Genomic DNA, 24,399 nt, shown 5'->3' with positions numbered 1-24,399 from the left:
AGCTCCCCCCTGCCGTATGCGCTCCCGTATGGGAGAAAACGTAGTGTGAACCCAGCCTAACCCCTTTAAAGAAAAAAAAAAAACAGCTGTGCCATTTATTTTTATTTATTTTTATTTATTTTTCACTTTATGGTAAAATTGACCTGACTTCTTTGTTCTGTGGGTCAGTACAATTACAGCCATACTAAAATGTAAATAGTATATTTTATATGTATCAATACCCAGTAGAAACAGGTACCCTCACTCGCCATTTAGCTTCTGTAACTCTACTCCTAGGGCTTACACGGACGATCCGGTGTCCGACCCGCTGCAGGGCGCTCAGAGAGTGCGTAAATGTATGAACTATAAAAATATCACATTCATTAAACCGCTTGGTCAATGTCGTGAATGTAAAACGATGCCAAAATTGCGTATTTTTGGTCACTTTGTATACCCTAAAAAAATGTAAAAAAAAAACTGATCAAAAAGTCCCATAAAAACAAAAATGGTACCGATAAAAACTTCAGATCGTGGCGCAAAAAATGAGCCCTCACACATCCCCGTATACGGAAAAATAAAGTTATAGGGGTCAGAGGAGGACCTTTTTAACCTACTAAATTTTGTGCATAAAGTTATAATTGTTTAAGAGAAGTAAAACAACATCAAACCTATATAATCAACAAAAGAGAACGGAGACGGCACTCACCACATCAGAAGTAACGGTAATGCTTTAATCGGTGACCGGCAGACTACAGCATAGGGAAGAGGAACGCCAGCGTTCCTCCTCCCTATGCTGTAGTCTGCCGGTCACCGATTAAAGCATTACCGTTACCTCTGATGTGGTGAGTGCCGTCTCCGTTCTCTTTTGTTGATTCTGCACTGAATTCTGGATTGGGCACCCTGCTGGAGAGTATACGGACTGAGTATCCATATCCATCGATTATTGGCTTTCTTGTAGCTGTGCCGAGCGCTTCATCTTTTACTATCTGTCAAACCTATATAAGTTGGGTATCATTTTATTCGTATGGACCTACAGCATTAGGATGAGGTGTCATTTTTACAAAATAGTGCTCTGCGTAGAATCTGAAGCCCCCAAAAATTATAAAATGCTGTTTATATAAAAATATATTTTTTCTGGTTTTGCCGTAGATTTTGGGGTGAAATGATTGATGTCATTACAAAGTAAAATTGGTGGCGCAAAATACCAGCCCTCATATGGGCCTGTAGGTGGAAAACTGAAAGCGTTGTAATTTTTTGAAGGTGAGGAGGAAAAAACGAAAGTGCAAAAATTGAAAAAACAAGTGGTGCTTAAGGGGTTAAATGTGCGACTGACTCGGCTTGACTTCTTCTACGGTACAATATTGTTTTGCAGTGCGCGGCCATTTTAGCAGTCTCCTATTACACCCTGCCCATGGCAAAATGAAAGGGCCAAACATAGTACAGGGGCTGAGGATGTGCAAGAATTCTCCCTGCTCTGTTCTTGGAATCCTTGTGTTATGCCCCGCCCCCTCAGGCCCTGTACTACCGTGTTTCTCCGAAAATAGGACCGGGTCTTATATTAAGTTTAATCACAAAAAACACACTAGGGCTTATTTTCAGGGTAGGGCTTACTTATTTACAGTACGGTATGCACATTGAACAACATGGCGGTTCCACGGTTTTTACCCCCCCCCCATTATCATCATGTGATGGGCGCAGCTCTGCCCCCCGCCGGTTTATCAGCCCAGCACTGCACCCCACATCGGGGTACTAATCGTTTGTCACCCGCGAGCGCAGCTTCTCTCCCCCCAAATAATTATTAGCTGCTGCGCTGTACTTTGTATTCCTGTGCCCGGGCTGCAAATATTAAAAAACAAAACTTTAACTTACCTTTGTCCTCCGTTCCCCCGTTGCAAAGGCACTGGCCTCATGGTCCCTCCACTGTTCTTGCTGCTTCCTGGTGTTGGGACGTCACAGAGCCTTCAGCCTATCACCGGCCGCAGCGATGTCGGCCGGCTTCTTACATCACAGTGGGCTCAGCCTATCATCGGCCGAGGCGGGACATCGCTGCGGCCGGTGATAGGCTGAAGGCTCTGTGACGTCCCAACACCAGGACCGCAGCGAGAACAGCGGAGGACAGGGAGGCCGGTTCCTTAGCAACGGGGGAACAGAGGACGAAGGTAAGTTAAAGTTGTTTTTTTAATATTTGCAGCCCGGCATTGTCTAGGTCAGTGGTCTTCAACCTGCGGACCTCCATATGTTGCAAACATTTCCAACATCTGGAGGTCCGCAGGTTGGAGACCACTGGTCTAGGTCTTATTTTTGGGGTAGGGCTTATGTTGCAGCCCACCCCCATAATCCAGCTAGGGTGTATTTTTGGGGAAACACGGTAGGTATAACACAGCATATATATTTTCTGCATAAAATGTTCACTTATAATATAGTAGAAAAGAGTAGGCAATGGCCCTACAGATGTCTACACAATCCAACCACGAGGCAGACAGACTCTTTGCCAATAAGCACATAACGGGGTGCAAAATATCAGAACAGTTCATTCCAAATAATAGGCATTATAGAAAAAGACGTAACGCTCATTGAACAGCTTGTAGGTAATGCTTGAACTGTATAGATACAACATCAAACAAACTTCGGCTATCTCGCTGGGATGAATGGTGGTGCTGAGGCGTGGACCAGGCGACTGCCTGTTTCACGTCACAATGATGGTTCTTCTGATCACTTATCTTGTGATATCTCTTTGCTAGGGAACTTCTATGTATTTAGTATTTTGGCCCTCGCCCCTCTGGAGGGCAGAACAAAGAGGGGTTTGCTGCATGTCTGTTTAGCTCGCGTTGTGAAACGTTGTAACAAAACCTGTGCTGTAGTAGAACCAGGTCCATGCTTTTTTTCTGCATTTTTGAATTTTAAAGGGGTACTCCACTGGAAGACATTATTATTTTCTTTTAAATCAGCTGTTGCTAGAAAGTTATACAGATTTGTAAATTACGTCTATTTAAAATCTTAATCCTTCCAGTACTTATCAGCTGCTGAATACTGCAGAGGAAGTTCTTTTATTTTTAATTTCTTTTTCGGCTGACCACAGTGCTCTCTGCTGACACCCTCTGTCCATTTTAGGAAATTTCCAGAGCAGGAGCAATTACCCATAGCAAACCTCTCCTGCTCTGGACAGTTCCTGACACGGACAGAGGTGTCAGCAGAGAGCACTGTGGTCAGACCGGAAAGCACTACACAACTTCCTGTGGAGCATACAGCAGCTGATAAGTACTGGAAGGATTACGATTTTTTAATTGAAGTAATTTACAAATCTGGCACTAGTTGATTTAAAAAAAAAAATTCTGCGGAGTACCCCCCTTTAAAAAGCAAAACTACCCATTGACTTCTGGTCACTTATCTTGTGATATATCTGTGCTAGGGAACTTCTATGTATGGAACGATCTTACAATTGGTTAGAAATTAAAACACAAAGTATATTACAGTTGTGCGGTTTATCATAATCCATTCGTGAATTTTATTAATTAATTAATTTATTTATTTATTTATTTTCAGCTTCTTGAATCATCTGGAGAAAAACAGGAGGCAGAAAAGGTCTTAACAGAATATGCAAATAATACTAAGAACCCGGCCAATCCTAATGCCCACGTGTACCTGTACGAGTTCATGACGAGGAATGAGGCTTCTGATGAAATGCTAATAAATACTCTAAGGGTGGGTATTTGGTACTATGAGATAGATATAATATATATAAATACATTATTAAAGAAATACCCCGGGCAACCAAAACGTATTTCCCTATCCACAGGATAAGGCGAAAGTATCTGATATCGGGGGCGATCCGACCTGAATTGGGCTCGGTTACTGAGGCTGCACGCACACCACGTTTTTGCTATACAGTTCCCGTATACGGTTTCAAGTTAAAAACCGTACGGAACTGTATAGAAAACCGTATGTATTGACTTACTGTATTTTTCGTCCTATAAGACGCACCCAATTTTTAGGGGCAAAATCTAAAAAAAAATAAAGATTTTGAACCCAATAGTGGTCTTCAACCTGCGGACCTCCAGATGTTGCAAAACTACAACTCCCAGCATGCCCGGACAGCCGTTGGCTGTCCGGGCATGCTGGGAGTTGTAGTTTTGCAACATCTGGAGGTCCGCAGATTGAAGACCACTGCATAGGAGGTAATACTCACGTGTCCCCGCCGCTCCCGACCCGTCACCGCTGCCCTGGATGTCGCTCCATCGCTGTCGCCGTGTTCCCGTCGCTCCGGAACGTCTCTGCTGCCGGCCGGGTATCCTCGCTCTCCGTCGCCGCCATCACGTCGTTACGCACGCCGACGCACGTACGCGACGACGTGATGATGAGGAAGGAGAGTGCCGGCCATACAGGGGATCCCTGAACACCGAGGTAAGGTAAGGTCCCTCCCGGTGTCCTGTAAGCACTAACCCGGCTATTCAGTCGGGCTGTTCGGGACCGCCACGGTGAAATCGCGGTGGTCCCAAACAGCCCGACTGAACAGCCGGGTTAGTGTCACTTTCCCTTCAGACGCGGCGGTCAGCTTTGATCGCCGCGTCTGAAGGGTTAATACAGGGCATCACCGCGATCGGTGATGTCCTGTATTAGCCGCGGGTCCCGGCCGTTGATGGCCGCAGGGACCGCCGCGATAGGGGATGTATTCGCCGTATAAGACGCACCGACTTTTTCCCCCCAGTTTTGGGGAAGAAAAAGTGCGTCTTATACGGCGAAAAATACGGCAACATTGTAAACCGTATGTCAAACGCATCATCCGGTTTAGTCCGTTTTGCATCTTATACGGTTCTGTCCGTTTTTTTTATCCGTACCCAAAACAGTAGTCTACCACGTTTTATGGTCCGGGTGAAAAACTGTATTAAACCGTATGCGTTGTTTTTTTTTTTTTTAAACATGGGAGTCAATGGGAACCGTACAGAACTATATGTGTGCGTACGGTTTCATCCAGTTTTCACCATACGGTTTTTGACTTTGCACGTTTTTTTTTCAAACAAGTGAAACTTAATACAAAATCGAGTGAAAAGTTAAAAACGTATACATTTTTTTCTTTAAAAAATGGATGCAACCGTACACCATTTTTCAAACCGTATACGGTTTTTAACCGTGTATTTGTTAAAAATGTGTACACACGTTTTGATACATTAGAGATGAGCGAAGTTACAGTGATTTAATAAAAAAAAAAAAAAATAGAAGAAAAATGAGGGGGCTCAACCTAATAATAAATAGGGTGCTACTCAGTGATGATAAGACACAAGAAAATGACAAAAACAGACAAATTGCACACGTGGTTAGAAACGAGCGTCCCAGACCGGAGTAAGGCTGATATGCATAATGCAGGAATAAGGAAGGGCGGGGTCACTGAGAACCCCACGCGTTCCGTTAAACACCCCTGAGGAAGTAGCCATTTGGGCAACGGAACGCGTGGGGGTCTCAGTGACCCCGTCCTTCCTTATTCCTGCATTATGCATATCAGCCTTAGGCTGGGTTCACACCACGTTTTTCAAATACGATAACCGTATACGGTTTTCCGCAAAAAAAACGTATACGACTGTATCCGAATCCGTATGCATAGAGAATGCATTGTAAACCGTATTCCAAATGTTGTGTACGGTTGCATCCGTTTTGCCTCGGATACGGTTTTGCCGATTTTTCATCCGTAGGCAAAAACGCTGTCGACCACGTTTTTGCCTCCGGTTGGAAAACCGTATGCGAACCGTATGCGGTTCTTTTAACATTGTTGTCTGTGAGAACCGTACACAGAATTTCAGAATACGGTTGCACACGGTTTTTCGAATCCGTTTTTTGGAGTTGACACATGCGCAGATTGGAATTTCAATAGAACAATAGTAACTTTATTAAATTGCTGGAAAACTAATTCCAACAAAATAGCAAAACTGTTGGCAAAAACTGATGCAAACGGAGAGAACCGTACGGGGAAAAACCGTATACGTTTTAATTTGGAGTCATATGGTTGTATACGGTTTTTGCCATACGTTATTTAGCGGAAAACCGTATACGGTAACCGTATTTGAAAAACGTGGTGTGAACCCAGCCTTCCTCCGGTCTGGCACGCTTGTTTCTAATATAGGACATTAGGATGGGCAAGTATTAGTCCATTGCCTCCAGTTGTATCTTTGTGACTGTGATTTACCATTACATTGTTGCATTTTATATGTACATCAGGCACTTTATATTATATTGTGCATATGAATTTGCACTTTATGGATCATTTTTTGTACAGACGTCAGGCACTTTATAAGAAACTTTATGAATTACAATAGTATTCCTGTACTGTCTATCTAGACCGGACTTATGGTTGGAAGTTTTATTTACAATATTTGAGGACGGGTGTCAGTTTAGGTGAAGGGGGTTCATGGCCCCTCCCCCAGGTTGTGTACTGGTTTTTGTAAAACAGATTTTTAAATGGTTTGTCATTTATCGATGAATTACCATGTGTGCGATTTGTCTGTTTTTGTCATTTTCTTTTGCTAATAAAATTGATACTTGATCATTTCTTGGTGTGCTACTGCAATTCAGTGAGGTCTTTTTTTCTATTGTTTGGACAGTGATTGGATTCTTCACGAACTTGGATACAGTCCTAGGAGAGAGAGTCTCCCAGGACTGTTTCCACCTTTTTTCAGCCCACCGGAGCACCTGAAAGCTGATCAGCAACTGCCGAGCCGAGAAGTTTGTGACGAATCGAATCACTGTAACTTCGCTCATCTCTAATAATAATAATAATAATAAAAATAATAATTATAATAAATATATAAAAATTATAATAATAAAAAATAGTAATAAATAATTTATTTATTATTTGTAATTATTATTATTTATTAATAATAATAAAATAAATAATAAAAATAATATTTATTTATACTACCTATACAGAGGCACTGTTCAGATCAGAGTCCGCCTCAAGGCTACAATCTGCCTGTTCTCTGACTGTTCTCTGACATTTCTCACTAAAGCTAAAGGGTTAAGGCAGTGGTTTCCGACCAGGGTGCCTCCAGCTGTTGCAAAACTACAACTCCCAGCATGCCCGGACAGCTGAAGGCTGGGGTACAGTTGAGCCCTATCAAATTTCCCCCAAAAAATCGATCTACCAGTTGTGGTTTTATTTATTTTTCTTCCTTTTTTTCAGCCATTGTATGCCATGACGCCATCCCACAAACTTATGCTGAATTTTAGCAAACTCCTTCACAGTGCTGGTAAGTCACCATTATGACATTTGCAGGGTAAGGGTCTCCCCCCCCCCCCCCCACCTCCGACGAATGGCACCTCCTGCAGCCACAGAGCGCTCACCAAGGGACAAGACTTTATTGGCTGAAAGGAAACGATTCATGCGGCCCACAGCTCATAATAGCAGCTCAGGCAGCATGGTGGCCCCCATAACAAATACAATAGAATAAAGAAAATGCAAGCAGAAAAAAATAAAAAAGTATTTTAATTATTAAAAATAAACTGCAGGTATGGTTTATTTTAATATTCAGATAACCTTTCTTGCATTATTACACCTTACCACTAGGTGGCAGACAGAAACCATACTGGATCTCTGTAACTGTGCAGACTATCTGCAGTAAATCCAATTACCTTACAGACCCTGATGTCTAACAGGACAGAATCTCTATACTACACCACACAGGACAGATCCTCTATACTACACCACACAGGACAGATCCTCTATACTACACCACACAGGACAGATCCTCTATACTACACCACACAGGAGAGATCCCCTATACTACACCACACAGGAGAGATCCTCTATACTACACCACACAGGACAGATCCTCTATACTACACCACACAGGAGAGATCCTCTATACTACACCACACAGGACAGATCCCCTATGCTACACCACACAGGACAGATCCTCTATACTACACCACACAGGAGAGATCCTCTATACTACACCACACAGGAGAGATCCTCTATACTACACCACACAGGAGAGATCCTCTATACTACACCACACAGGAGAGATCCTCTATACTACACCACACAGGAGAGATCCCCTATACTACACCACACAGGAGAGATCCTCTATACTACACCACACAGGACAGATCCTCTATACTACACCACACGGGAGAGATCCTCTATACTACACCACACGGGAGAGATCCTCTATACTACACCACACAGGAGAGATCCTCTATACTACACCACACAGGACAGATCCTCTATGCTACACCACACAGGACAGATCCTCTATACTACACCACACAGGAGAGATCCTCTATACTACACCACACAGGAGAGATCCTCTATACTACACCACACAGGAGAGATCCTCTATACTACACCACACAGGAGAGATCCTCTATACTACACCACACAGGAGAGATCCCCTATACTACACCACACAGGAGAGATCCTCTATACTACACCACACAGGACAGATCCTCTATACTACACCACACGGGAGAGATCCTCTATACTACACCACACAGGAGAGATCCTCTATACTACACCACACAGGAGAGATCCTCTATACTACACCACACAGGAGAGATCCTCTATACTACACCACACAGGAGAGATCCTCTATACTACACCACACAGGACAGATCCTCTATACTACACCTCACAGGAGAGATCCCCTATACTACACCACACAGGACAGATCCTCTATACTACACCACACAGGACAGATCCTCTATACTACACCTCACAGGAGAGATCCCCTATACTACACCACACAGGACAGATCCTCTATACTACACCACACAGGAGAGATCCTCTATACTACACCACACAGGACAGATCCTCTATGCTACACCACACAGGACAGATCCTCTATACTACACCACACAGGAGAGATCCTCTATACTACACCACACAGGAGAGATCCTCTATACTACACCACACAGGAGAGATCCTCTATACTACACCACACAGGAGAGATCCTCTATACTACACCACACAGGAGAGATCCTCTATACTACACCACACAGGAGAGATCCTCTATACTACACCACACAGGAGAGATCCTCTATACTACACCACACAGGAGAGATCCTCTATACTACACCACACAGGAGAGATCCTCTATACTACACCACACAGGAGAGATCCTCTATACTACACCACACAGGACAGATCCTCTATACTACACCACACAGGACAGATCCTCTATACTACACCACACAGGAGAGATCCTCTATGCTACACCACACAGGACAGATCCTCTATGCTACACCACACAGGACAGATCCTCTATACTACACCACACAGGAGAGATCCTCTATACTACACCACACGGGAGAGATCCTCTATACTACACCACACAGGAGAGATCCTCTATACTACACCACACAGGACAGATCCTCTATACTACACCACACAGGAGAGATCCTCTATACTACACCACACAGGACAGATCCTCTATACTACACCACACAGGAGAGATCCTCTATACTACACCACACAGGAGAGATCCTCTATACTACACCACACAGGAGAGATCCTCTATACTACACCACACAGGACAGATCCTCTATACTACACCACAGAGGACAGATCCTCTATACTACACCACACAGGACAGATCCTCTATACTACACCACACAGGACAGATCCCCTATACTACACCACACAGGAGAGATCCTCTATACTACACCACACAGGAGAGATCCTCTATACTACACCACACAGGAGAGATCCTCTATACTACACCACACAGGAGAGATCCTCTATACTACACCACACAGGAGAGATCCTCTATACTACACCACACAGGAGAGATCCTCTATACTACACCACACAGGAGAGATCCTCTATACTACACCACACAGGAGAGATCCTCTATACTACACCACACAGGAGAGATCCTCTATACTACACCACACAGGACAGATCCTCTATACTACACCACACAGGACAGATCCTCTATACTACACCACACAGGAGAGATCCTCTATACTACACCACACAGGACAGATCCTCTATACTACACCACAGAGGACAGATCCTCTATACTACACCACACAGGACAGATCCTCTATACTACACCACACAGGACAGATCCTCTATACTACACCACACAGGACAGATCCTCTATACTACACCACACAGGAGAGATCCTCTATACTACACCACACAGGAGAGATCCTCTATACTACACCACACAGGAGAGATCCTCTATACTGCACCACACGGGACAGATCCTCTATACTACACCACAGAGGAGAGATCCTCTATACTACACTACACAGGAGAGATCCTCTATACTACACCACACAGGACAGATCCTCTATACTACACCACACAGGAGAGATCCTCTATACTACACCACACAGGAGAGATCCTCTATACTACACCACACAGGACAGATCCTCTATACTACACCACACAGGACAGATCCTCTATACTACACCACAGAGGAGAGATCCTCTATACTACACTACACAGGAGAGATCCTCTATACTACACCACACAGGACAGATCCTCTATACTACACCACACAGGAGAGATCCTCTATACTACACCACACAGGAGAGATCCTCTATACTACACCACACAGGAGAGATCCTCTATACTACACCACACAGGAGAGATCCTCTATACTACACCACACAGGAGAGATCCTCTATACTACACCACACAGGAGAGATCCTCTATACTACACCACACAGGAGAGATCCTCTATACTACACCACACAGGAGAGATCCTCTATACTGCACCACACAGGAGAGATCCTCTATACTGCACCACACAGGAGAGATCCTCTATACTACACCACACAGGAGAGATCCTCTATACTACACCACACAGGACAGATCCTCTATACTACACCACACAGGAGAGATCCTCTATACTACACCACACAGGAGAGATCCTCTATACTACACCACACAGGACAGATCCTCTATACTACACCACACAGGACAGATCCTCTATACTACACCACACAGGACAGATCCTCTATACTACACCACACAGGAGAGATCCTCTATACTACACCACACAGGAGAGATCCTCTATACTACACCACACAGGACAGATCCTCTATACTACACCACACAGGACAGATCCTCTATACTACACCACACAGGAGAGATCCTCTATACTACACCACACAGGACAGATCCTCTATACTACACCACACAGGAGAGATCCTCTATACTACACCACACAGGAGAGATCCTCTATACTACACCACACAGGAGAGATCCTCTATACTACACCACACAGGAGAGATCCCCTATACTACACCACACAGGACAGATCCTCTATACTACACCACACAGGAGAGATCCCCTATACTACACCACACAGGAGAGATCCTCTATACTACACCACACGGGAGAGATCCTCTATACTACACCACACGGGAGAGATCCTCTATACTACACCACACAGGAGAGATCCTCTATACTACACCACACAGGAGAGATCCTCTATACTACACCACACAGGAGAGATCCTCTATACTACACCACACAGGACAGATCCTCTATACTACACCACACAGGAGAGATCCTCTATACTACACCACACAGGACAGATCCTCTATACTACACCACACAGGAGAGATCCTCTATACTACACCACACAGGACAGATCCTCTATACTACACCACACAGGAGAGATCCTCTATACTACACCACACAGGACAGATCCTCTATACTACACCACACAGGACAGATCCTCTATACTACACCACACAGGACAGATCCTCTATACTACACCACACAGGACAGATCCTCTATACTACACCACACAGGACAGATCCTCTATACTACACCACACAGGACAGATCCTCTATACTACACCACACAGGACAGATCCTCTATACTACACCACACAGGAGAGATCCTCTATACTACACCACACAGGACAGATCCTCTATACTACACCACACAGGACAGATCCTCTATACTACACCACACAGGACAGATCCTCTATACTACACCACACAGGAGAGATCCTCCTTACTACACCACACAGGAGAGATCCTCTATACTACACCACACAGGAGAGATCATCTATACTACACCACACAGGAGAGATCCTCTATACTACACCACACAGGAGAGATCCTCTATACTACACCACACAGGAGAGATCCCCTATACTACACCACACAGGAGAGATCCTCTATACCACACCACACAGGAGAGATCCTCTATACTGCACCACACAGGAGAGATCCTGTATATTACACCACACAGGAGAGATCCTCTATACTACACCACACAGGAGAGATCCTCTATACTACACCACACAGGACAGATCCTCTATACTACACCACACAGGAGAGATCCTCTATACTACACCACACAGGAGAGATCCTCTATACTACACCACACAGGAGAGATCCCCTATACTACACCACACAGGACAGATCCTCTATACTACACCACACAGGAGAGATCCTCTATACTACACCACACAGGAGAGATCCTCTATACTACACCACACAGGACAGATCCTCTATACTACACCACACAGGAGAGATCCTCTTTACTACACCACACAGGACAGATCCTCTATACTACACCACACAGGAGAGATCCTCTATACTACACCACACAGGACACATCCTCTGTACTACACCACACAGGAGAGATCCTCTATACTACACCACACAGGACAGATCCTCTATACTACACCACACAGGACAGATCCTCTATACTACACCACACAGGAGAGATCCTCTATACTACACCACACAGGAGAGATCCCCTATTCTACATCCCAACAGGAGAGATCCTCTATACTACACCACACAGGAGAGATCCCCTATACTACACCACACAGGACAGATCCTCTATACTACACCACACAGGAGAGATCCTCTATACTACACCACACAGGACAGATCCTCTATACTACACCACACAGGAGAGATCCTCTATACTACACCACACAGGAGAGATCCTCTATACTACACCACACAGGACAGATCCTCTATACTACACCACACAGGAGAGATCCTCTATACTACACCACACAGGAGAGATCCTCTATACTACACCACACAGGAGAGATCCCCTATTCTACATCCCAACAGGAGAGATCCTCTATACTACACCACACAGGAGAGATCCCCTATACTACACCACACAGGACAGATCCTCTATACTACACCACACAGGAGAGATCCTCTATACTACACCACACAGGACAGATCCTCTATACTACACCACACAGGACAGATCCTCTATACTACACCACACAGGACAGATCCTCTATACTACACCACACAGGACAGATCCTCTATACTACACCACACAGGACAGATCCTCTATACTACACCACACAGGAGAGATCCTCTATACTACACCACACAGGAGAGATCCCCTATTCTACATCCCAACAGGAGAGATCCTCTATACTACACCACACAGGAGAGATCCCCTATACTACACCACACAGGACAGATCCTCTATACTACACCACACAGGAGAGATCCTCTATACTACACCACACAGGACAGATCCTCTATACTACACCACACAGGAGAGATCCTCTATACTACACCACACAGGAGAGATCCTCTATACTACACCACACAGAAGAGATCCTCTATACTACACCACACAGGACAGATCCTCTATACTACACCACACAGGAGAGATCCTCTATACTACACCACACAGGAGAGATCCTCTATACTACACCACACAGGACAGATCCTCTATACTACACCACACAGGAGAGATCCTCTATACTACACCACACAGGAGAGATCCTCTATACTACACCACACAGGAGAGATCCTCTATACTACACCACACAGGACAGATCCTCTATACTACACAACACAGGAGAGATCTATATTACACCACACAGGACAGATCCTCTATACTACACCACACAGGACAGATCCTCTATACTACACCACACAGGAGAGATCCTCTATACTACACCACACAGGAGAGATCCTCCATACTACACCACACAGGACAGATCCTCTATACTACACAACACAGGAGAGATCCTCTATACTACACCACACAGGAGAGATCCTCTATACTACACCACACAGGACAGATCCTCTATACTACACCACACAGGAGAGATCCTCTATACTACACCACACAGGACAGATCCTCTATACTACACCACACAGGACAGATCCTCTATACTACACCACACAGGACAGATCCTCTATACTACACCACACAGGACAGATCCTCTATACTACACCACACAGGAGAGACCCTCTATACTACACCACACAGGAGAGATCCTCTATACTACACCACACAGGAGAGATCCTCTATACTACACCACACAGGACAGATCCTCTATACTACACCACACAGGACAGATCCTCTATACTACACCACACAGGAGAGATCCTCTATACTACACCACACAGGAGAGATCCTCTATACTACACCACACAGGACAGATCCTCTATACTACACCACACAGGAGAGATCCTCTATACTACACCACACAGGAGAGATCCCCTATACTACACCACACAGGAGAGATCCTCTATACTACACCACACAGGAGAGATCCTCTATACTACACCACACAGGAGAGATCCTCTATACTACACCACACAGGAGAGATCCTCTATACTACATCACACAGGACACATCCTCTATACTACACCACACAGGAGAGATCCTCTATACTACACCACACAGGAGAGATCCTCTATACTACACCACACAGGACAGATCCTCTATACTACACCACACAGGAGAGATCCTCTATACTACACCACACAGGAGAGATCCTCTATACTGCACCACACAGGAGAGATCCTCTATACTACACTACACAGGAGAGATCCTCTATACTACACCACACAGGACAGATCCTCTATACTACACCACACAGGAGAGATCCTCTATACTACACCACACAGGACAGATCCTCTATACTACACCACACAGGAGAGATCCTCTATACTACACCACACAGGAGAGATCCTCTATACTACACTACACAGGAGAGATCCTCTATACTACACCACACAGGAGAGATCCTCTATACTACACCACACAGGAGAGATCCTCTATACTACACCACACAGGACAGATCCTCTATACTACACCACACAGGACAGATCCTCTATACTACACCACACAGGAGAGACCCTCTATACTACACCACACAGGAGAGATCCTCTATACTACACCACACAGGAGAGATCCTCTATACTACACCACACAGGACAGATCCTCTATACTACACCACACAGGACAGATCCTCTATACTACACCACACAGGAGAGATCCTCTATACTACACCACACAGGAGAGATCCTCTATACTACACCACACAGAACAGATCCTCTATACTACACCACACAGGAGAGATCCTCTATACTACACCACACAGGAGAGATCCCCTATACTACACCACACAGGAGAGATCCTCTATACTACACCACACAGGAGAGATCCTCTATACTGCACCACACAGGAGAGATCCTCTATACTACACTACACAGGAGAGATCCTCTATACTACACCACACAGGACAGATCCTCTATACTACACCACACAGGAGAGATCCTCTATACTACACCACACAGGACATATCCTCTATACTACACCACACAGGAGAGATCCTCTATACTACACCACACAGGAGAGATCCTCTATACTACACTACACAGGAGAGATCCTCTATACTACACCACACAGGAGAGATCCTCTATACTACACCACACAGGACAGATCCTCTATACTACACCACACAGGAGAGACCCTCTATACTACACCACACAGGAGAGATCCTCTATACTACACCACACAGGAGAGATCCTCTATACTACACCACACAGGACAGATCCTCTATACTACACCACACAGGACAGATCCTCTATACTACACCACACAGGACAGATCCTCTATACTACACCACACAGGAGAGATCCTCTATACTACACCACACAGGACAGATCCTCTATACTACACCACACAGGACAGATCCTCTATACTACACCACACAGGAGAGATCCCCTATACTACACCACACAGGAGAGATCCTCTATACTACACCACACAGGAGAGATCCTCTATACTGCACCACACAGGAGAGATCCTCTATACTACACTACACAGGAGAGATCCTCTATACTACACCACACAGGACAGATCCTCTATACTACACCACACAGGAGAGATCCTCTATACTACACCACACAGGACAGATCCTCTATACTACACCACACAGGAGAGATCCTCTATACTACACCACACAGGAGAGATCCTCTATACTACACTACACAGGAGAGATCCTCTATACTACACCACACAGGAGAGATCCTCTATACTACACCACACAGGAGAGATCCTCTATACTATACCACACGGGAGAGATCCTCTATACTACACCACACGGGAGAGATCCTCTATACTACACCACACGGGAGAGATCCTCTATACTACACCACACAGGAGAGATCCTCTATACTACACCACACAGGAGAGATCCTCTACACTACACCACACAGGAGAGATCCTCTACACTACACCACACAGGACAGATCCTCCTAGTAGACAAAATATCTGGGACATGGAAATATCGGACTGGGGTTTTCTGCTTTCAGATTCTAATTTTGCTGATCTTTTGACAGACTCAGAAGACGATCAGAAGCTTGCTCTACAGGTTCTTTTTGATCTCTTGGAATTTTCGGGTTGGAAGAAGGATCTAAAGGCTTGGAGTTACTTGGCAAAGCAGCTGAAGAGAACTTTTCGCCAGTAAGTGACAAGTATTAAAGTGCAGGGGAGAAAGTCTTTTATTTGTTTGTGTTGTGGTTGTTCCCCACATTGATGGTCCAGTTGAACGACCGTTGTTTTTTAATGCAGTTTTCATGCATAACCGTGTCCATTATTACAGACTACAAACAAACACCATCAGGACAGGCAATTGAGTTCTTTCAATACCTTAATAACAATGATTTCAATCTGAAATGTACCTGTAATATGGAGAAAGACACAGTTAATTTTCTTGATGTAACACTCGTGGGGAATTCTAACACCAACACAGTCAGTTCATCTTTATATAGAAAGCTGACTGCATGCAACCTACCGTATATACTCGAGTATAAGCCGACCCGAGTATAAGCCGAGACCCCTAATTTCAACCCAAAATCCCAGGAAAAGTTATTGACTCGAGTATAAGCCTAGGGTGGGAAATACATCATTCCCCCTGTCATCATCCAGACCCGTCATTAACATCCCCATCATCATCACCGCCTGTCATCATCCAGACCCGCATCATCATCATCACCTGTCATCATCCAGGCGTCATCATCACCTGTCATCATCCCCTTGTCATCATCCCACACATCCCCCCTTCATCATTCCCTTGTCATCATCCCACACCCCCCCCCCTTCATCATCCCCTTGTCATCATCCCCACCCCCCTTCATCATCCCACACCCCCCCTCCATCATCCTCTTGTCATCATCCCACACCCCCCCTTCATCATCCTCTTGTCATCATCCGCCCTCAGTGGTCTTCAACCTGCGGACCTCCAGAGGTTTCAAAACTACAACTCCCAGCAAGCCCGGGCAGCCATCGGCTGTCCGGGCTTGCTGGGAGTTGTAGTTTTGAAACCTCCGGAGGTCCGCAGGTTGAAGACCACTGCGGCCTTCGACATCATACAGCCCCCTCTCACCCCCCTTTAGTTCTGTACAGTACTCACCTCCGCTCGGCGCTGGTCCGGTGCTGCAGGGCTGTCCGGAGAGGAGGTGGTCCGGTGGGATAGTGGTTCCGGGCTGCTATCTTCACCGGGGGCGCCTCTTCTCCGCGCTTCCGGCCCGGAATAGAGGCGTTGCCTTGACAATGACGCAGAAGTACGTTGGTAATGAACGTACCTCTGCGTCGTTGTCAAGGCAACGTGACTATTCTGGGGCCGGGCCCGAAGCGCTTAGAAGAGGCCTCCCCGGTGAAGATAGCAGCCCGGAACCACTATCCCACCGGACCACCTCCTCTCCGGACAGTCCTGCAGCACCGGACCAACGCCGAGCGGAGGTGAGTACTGTACAGAACTAAAGGGGGATGAGAGGGGGCTGGATGATGTCGAAGGCCGCAGTGGTCTTCAACCTGCTGACCTCCGGAGGTCCGCAGGTTGAAGACCACTGCGGGTGGAGAGTTCACTCGAGTATAAGCCGAGGGGGGTGTTTTCAGCACGAAAAATCGCGCTGAAAAACTTGGCTTATACTCGAGTATATACGGTATTATTAATTTGCCCATTGGTGAATACATAAGGGCTAGGAGAGCATCCTCATCGGAAGAACTATGTAACAATTCTGCAGCAGACATTAATTTACGTCTCAAAAAGAGGGGATATAGTCCGAATGTACTGAACCGTGCCAAAAAAAATAGCAGAAGGAAAAAAGAGAGAAGATTACCTGGACAACACTAAACATAATCAAAAGAAACAAAATAATAAAATTAAAGACAGTCAAGAAAAACAAAAAGATGTCACACTTACCTTTTCTACCCCATTTTCGATGGACTTTGATGAAATAAAACAAATTCTTTACAAACCTTTACCAGTACTCCATCAGGACACACAAGTGTCCGACATTTTGAGTACAGGTGTGAGAATGGTAGCGAGAAGAGCACAAACGCTGAGAGAGAGACTATCGCTTGGGGAATATCACTCTCCGATCATCAGCAGTGCGAACAATAATTGGTTAACTACAACGGGGTTTTTCAAATGCAATGGTACTAGATGCACATGTTGCAAATATGTGACTAGCACCAGACATTTTTCCTCATGCACTACTAAGAAATCTTTTGCCATCAATTCTCTCATTAACTGTAATACTGACCCCGTTCTTTACCTGGTCACTTGTAATGAATGCCAGTTACAGTGCGGGGGTTGTACCACACGCAAGCTCAAATTGAGAGTTGCGGAACACATGCGATACTCACAATATCCAGCAGTGGATGTGGGGAATAGATCCACGTCTGGTCTGTCCAAGCATATACGAGACAAACACAGTGGAAATGCATCTTGCATCTCCATTGTAGGGATAGAGAAAGTGAGGAGACCCCGACGTGGGGGGAGATTGGTCCAAACTGGTCTTCTCAAGAGAAGCCTATTGGATTCTGCAATTGGATTCCCGTATACCTAGAGGTCTTAAAGGAGATATCCAGTGGTGACCCAGTGGTGAACAACTTATCCCCTATCCTAAGGATAGGGGATAAGTTTGAAATCGCGGGGGGTCTGACCGCTGGGGCCCCCTGCGATCTCCTGTACGGAGCCCCGACAGCCCGCGGGAAGGGGGCGTGTCGACCTCCGCACGAAGCGGCAGCCGACACGCCCCCTCAATACAACTATGGCAGAGCCGAAGCGCTGCCTTCAGCAATCTCCGGCTCTGCCATAGAGATGTATTGAGGGGGCGTGTCGGCTGCCACTTCTTGCGGAGGTCGACACCCGCTATCTGGCCAGAGAGCTTGGCCCCCGTACAGAGAGATCGCAGGGGGCCCCAGCAGTCGGACCCCCCGCGATCTCAAACTTATCCCCTATCCTTAGGATAGGGGATACGTTTTTCACCACTGGACTACCCCTTTAATCAGCGCAATGATCTAATGTGTATATATACTAATTTGTTAAGTTTAGATACTCTACGTACATGTTGCATTATTTGAGCTTATTGTTTGGGGCAGTTATGAAAAAAATTACATTTTCTCCTCTATTATGTAAACATCTATTAACACGTGTGCATTGGGTTGAGCAAGGGGAGGTGGAGCAACAATGTGTTATATGAGGTTATGTATGCGCAGTGCATTTATATACTCATAAACTTGTTTCTCCATGTACCCTCGATCATGTATTTACGTAATGCACATGTCATGTTGCTATGGGATACGGCAGGGGACGCTATCGGGCACTTGACCGGCAATCAAGCCAATCCGGATATTTTATTCAGTCCGGTCATGTGATGATCCCGGAAATAGCGTCACACGCAGTTTCTAGAGATGAGCGAACTTACAGTAAATTCGATTCGTCACAAACTTCTCGGCTCGGCAGTTGATGACTTATCCTGCATAAATTAGTTCAGCTTTCAGGTGCTCCCATGGGCTGGAAAAGGTGGATACATTCCTAGGAGACTCTTTCCTAGGACTGTATCCACCTTTTCCAGCCCACCGGAGCACCTGAAAGGTGAACTAATTTAGGCAGGATAAGTCATCAACTGCCGAGCCGAGAAGTTCGTGACGAATCGAATTTACTGTAAGTTCGCTCATCTCTACTCTTTTCATTCAGAGGGTAGGGGTGCAGTGCAAGGGGTCTCGGCGGTCGGTCCCCTGCAATCTGACACTTATCCCCCCCTATCCTTAGAATAGGGGATAACTTTTATAAATGGGAATTCTTTTTTAAAATACGAATCTTGGATTCCATCTCCTACAATGTGTCTGAGACCCACACTGATCAAAGCTTTTGACACGTCTCATGTAAAAAAATAAAAAATGTGTGTGTGCTTTTTTTTTATTAGGATGAATTTTCCTTTTTCTCATTTTACTTTAATATTTTAGTATTTTTATAGACAAATTAAACCCATTATACAGCGGCTTTACAGGGTGAACTGCTGCGAATTTCACAACAACAAAGGATTATGGGGGAGATTTATCAAAACCTGTGCAGAGGAAGAGTGGAGCAGTTGCCCATAGCAACCAATCAGATCGCTTCTTTCATTTTTAAAGAAGCCTGTGAAAAATAAGCGATCTGATTGGTTCCTATGGGAAACTGGACAACTTTTCCTCTTGACAGGTTTTGATAAAATCTTCCCCTATGGGTCCAGGGATGAGCGTGTACCGGTCCCTATTACAGACCCGATGGTTTATTGACCTTTCTTGGGCTGAATGTGAAAGGAGAAAAAAAAAAGGGATTTTGAGAGCAAATCCATGTGATCTCGTAAAAAAAAAAAATAATAATAAATAAATAAAGATATATATATTTTTTTTAAAACTAGATTTGTCGTTGTGGATAAACTTTGAAGAAAAGATAAGGGAACCGCTTAGAAAGCGACTCTCTAATACAGTGTTTCCCAACCAGGGTGCTTCCAGCTGTTGCAAAACTACAGATCTATTGGCTCCGCTTCAATTAGATGAATGCTGCGGATATTGAAGCGGCTTCTTATTCTAGGACACTGATGTGGATCCCGTATTGGATAAGCGCTGACGTGCTCAATAATAATCTGTTTTCTTGCCAGTGATCGTAGCGCTTGGGTATTAGAGGCCTGGCTGCCCCGAAAGAGCTGGTGGCCGTCGTACCACTTCACAAAGTTTCACGCCAAAAAGGACTGGCAGGAGTGCGCAGAACTTGCCATGAAAAAGGCTTTAGTAGCTGGAACGTTACAGGGACCGGGTAAGTCGCCCCCACCGAGTGGTTTTACATTGGGTAGAGGTTTATATTACCCTAAAGGCCTGGGTCACACGTAGCGCAGCGTATTTGATGCTGCGGATGCGCTACTGACCTTCCCTGGAGTGTGCCCCCTGCTGTGATCGTGCGTCCTGCTTTGTCTGCTTGAAGCAGCAATCTGCCGCTACTAACAGACACGCATTGTACTCACAGACTAGGCGGCCGTTCCCCCTGCACCCTGAGCTAGGCCGAGAATGGCCGCGATGTCGGAGTACACTGCACAAGCGTGCCGGACTCGCAGATCCCAGTGTGTCTGCTCATAGCGGCGAATTGCTGCTACATGCCGTCAAAGCAGGCCACATGGGTACAGCAGGGGGCACACTCTAGGGAAGGGCATTAGCACACCCGCAGCGTCAAATACGCTGCTGATGCGCTATGTGTGACCCTTCCCCTAGGGCAGTGTTTCCCAACCAGGGTACCTCCAGCTGTTGCAAAACTACAACTCCCAGCAAGGCACAGCAGGGGGCCCACTCTAGGGAAGGTCAGTAGTGCATCCACAGTGTCAAATACACTGCGGATGCGCTGTGTGTGTGACCCTTCCCCTAGGGCAGTGTTTCCCAACGAGGGTGCCTCCAGCGAATGCAAAACTACAACTCCCAGCATGCCCGGACAGCCGAAGGCTGTCCGGGCATGCTGAGAGTTGTAGTTTTGCAACAGCTGGAGGCACCCTGATTTGGAAATCCTACCCTAGGGGGTAGGTATTTTCTGCAGGTGATTTTGTTACCCATTGACTTTAATGGGTAGGAAAAGACACAGCAGCAAATGCGGCACGTGTGATCCCCTACCCAAACAGCTGCCGAAGTAGCAGAGCTGTTTGTTTTTTTTAAGTGTTTTTTTTTTTATACAGATTCTTCTTTGTAAGATCTAAAATATGTTCCCGTCTCCCCCTCTTGCAGACTGTGTCTATTATACCTGGGTCTCTGTATCCGGGAGGCGTCGGCACAAGGCGGCCATGAATCGTATGGACAAGTTTATTAAGAAGCACAACTGTGAAAACATCCCAGATCCAGTGTTGGTGCCGTCTGAACCGTAGAGAAGCAGGCAGCCATTTTACCCATACATCACTACGTTGAGGTGTCGGACACTATGATGACGCAGTCACATGGTACGTCACAGGATTATATTGGACAAAACCTCCACTACACGGAATCGGATTGTATCACTTGATACCTTTTCGTAACTACTAACCGGCTTAGATGGATCATGTGATACACCGTGGTGCGTTCCATAAAAAATGGCTGCCTCCACCGTTAGTTGAACCAACCACCCCTCCCCTCCAGTTATATGTGAAGGATCTCATCATGGACCTTTTTGTTGTGTTCTGTTTTCATGTTTAAAGTTAAACAGTTTAAAGCAGAAAGTTAAACAGTTTTTTGTAAATTACTTCTATTAAAAAATCTTAATCCTTCCAGTACTTATTAGCTGCTGAATACTACAGAGGAAGTTATTTTCTTTTTTGAACACAGAGCTCTCTGCTGACATCACGACCACAGTGCTCTCTGCTGACACCTCTGTCCGTGTCAGGAACTGTCTCCAGAGCAGCATAGGTTTGCTATGGGGATTTTCTCCTGCCGTGGACAGTTCCTGATACGGGCATCAGGTGTCAGCAGAGAGCACTGTGGATAACACAAAAAAGAAATTCAAAAAGTAAAGAATTTCCTCTGTATTATACAGCTGCTAAAAAGTACTGAAAGGATTAATGTTTTTTAATAGAAGTAATTTACAAATCTGTTTAACTTTCTGGCACCAGTTCATTTAAAAGAAAAATAAAAAAGTTTTCCACCGGAGTACCCCTTTAAAGGGGTACTCCACTGGAAAACATTTTCTTTTAAATCAACTGGTGCCAGAAAGTTAAACAGGTTTGTAAATTACTTCTATTAAAAAAATCTTAATCCTTCCAATACTTATCAGCTGCTTAAAGGGGTACTCCGGTGAAAACAAATTTCAACTGGTGCAAGAAAGTTAAAAACAGATTTGTAAATTACTCTTATATAAAAATCTTAATCCTTCCAGTACTTATCAGCCGCTGCATGCTCCACAGGAAGTTCTTTTCTTTTTTAATTTCCTTTCTGCCTGACCACAGTTCTCTCTGCTGACACCTCTGTCCATGCCAGGAACTGTCCAGAGTAGGAGCAAATCCCCATAGCAAACCTTTCCTGCTTTGGACAGTTCCTGACATGGACAGAGGTGTCAGCAGAGAGCACTGCGGTCAGACTGAAAAGAAATTAAAAAAGAAAAGAACTTCCTGTGGAGCATACAGCAGCTGATAAGTACTGGAAGGATTAAGATTTTTATATAAAAGTAATTTACAAATCTGTTTTTAACTTTCTTGCACCAGTTGAAATTTGTTTTCACCGGAGTACCCCTTTAAGCTGATTATTTTATATTTCATAGTGCCGCCATTCACTGCAGAGTCATCCTGTCTGGGAGCCGGTAATGCCAATATTCTTACTTAAGAGATATTAACTCTTAAGAGATTTGCAGCAGTATATAGCTGGCATGGGGTCATGCTGCGGTCGACATGCCTCCCACATGGGGAGAGCCGGGGCCCCATACAGGAGATCGCAGGGGGCCCCAGCAGTTGGACCCCCCGCGATCAAACACTTATCCCCTATCCTGTGGATAGGGAATACGTTTTATATACGACTCCTTTAAAAGTATTAAATATATTCAAATTGCAGTGAAGACAAATGCAGAGCAAAGCAGATGTGCATGTGGAAAGCTGAGTGGCGCCCTCCTGTGGGCTTTGTATGTATTATTGTTGTCACCCAGCATCTGGGTGCTCTGCTGTTTCTATGTCTAGTTTATATATGCCATAAAGAATAATAAAAATGTATTTTCTAAATAACTTGCTCGGTGATACATTATTAAGTTCAATTGACAATATTTTGTCTAAGCCTTTGTAGCTAATGAGGTGGGAGATAAGGAAATGGGCACTGCCCCCTCAAAGCCTGGCAATATATACATACTATCTATGTGTGTGTTTGTATACAAAATATATATATTTTTTATGATATCTTATTTATTGTATGTA

General features: G+C 45.1%; 1 protein-coding gene across 1 annotated transcript in view; it reads left to right on the top strand.

Moving 5' to 3' along the window:
- TAF1A (TATA-box binding protein associated factor, RNA polymerase I subunit A) overlaps positions 1-23,054 on the top strand; it is a 41,523-nt gene extending 18,469 nt beyond the window's left edge. Inside the window, exons 7-11 of the mRNA XM_056568397.1 lie at positions 3,523-3,681; positions 7,148-7,214; positions 16,564-16,687; positions 21,157-21,311; positions 22,262-23,054. Of these exons, the coding sequence (XP_056424372.1) occupies positions 3,523-3,681; positions 7,148-7,214; positions 16,564-16,687; positions 21,157-21,311; positions 22,262-22,398 (642 nt within the window). The 3' untranslated portion in view covers positions 22,399-23,054. The remainder of the gene's footprint in view (positions 1-3,522; positions 3,682-7,147; positions 7,215-16,563; positions 16,688-21,156; positions 21,312-22,261) is intronic.
- Positions 23,055-24,399: the final 1,345 nt, after the last annotated feature.

The sequence above is a fragment of the Hyla sarda genome, chromosome 3 (genome assembly GCF_029499605.1).
Source record: "Hyla sarda isolate aHylSar1 chromosome 3, aHylSar1.hap1, whole genome shotgun sequence".
Taxonomy (NCBI): Eukaryota; Metazoa; Chordata; class Amphibia; order Anura; family Hylidae; genus Hyla; species Hyla sarda.
This window is presented reverse-complemented; position numbering and strand designations above follow the sequence as displayed.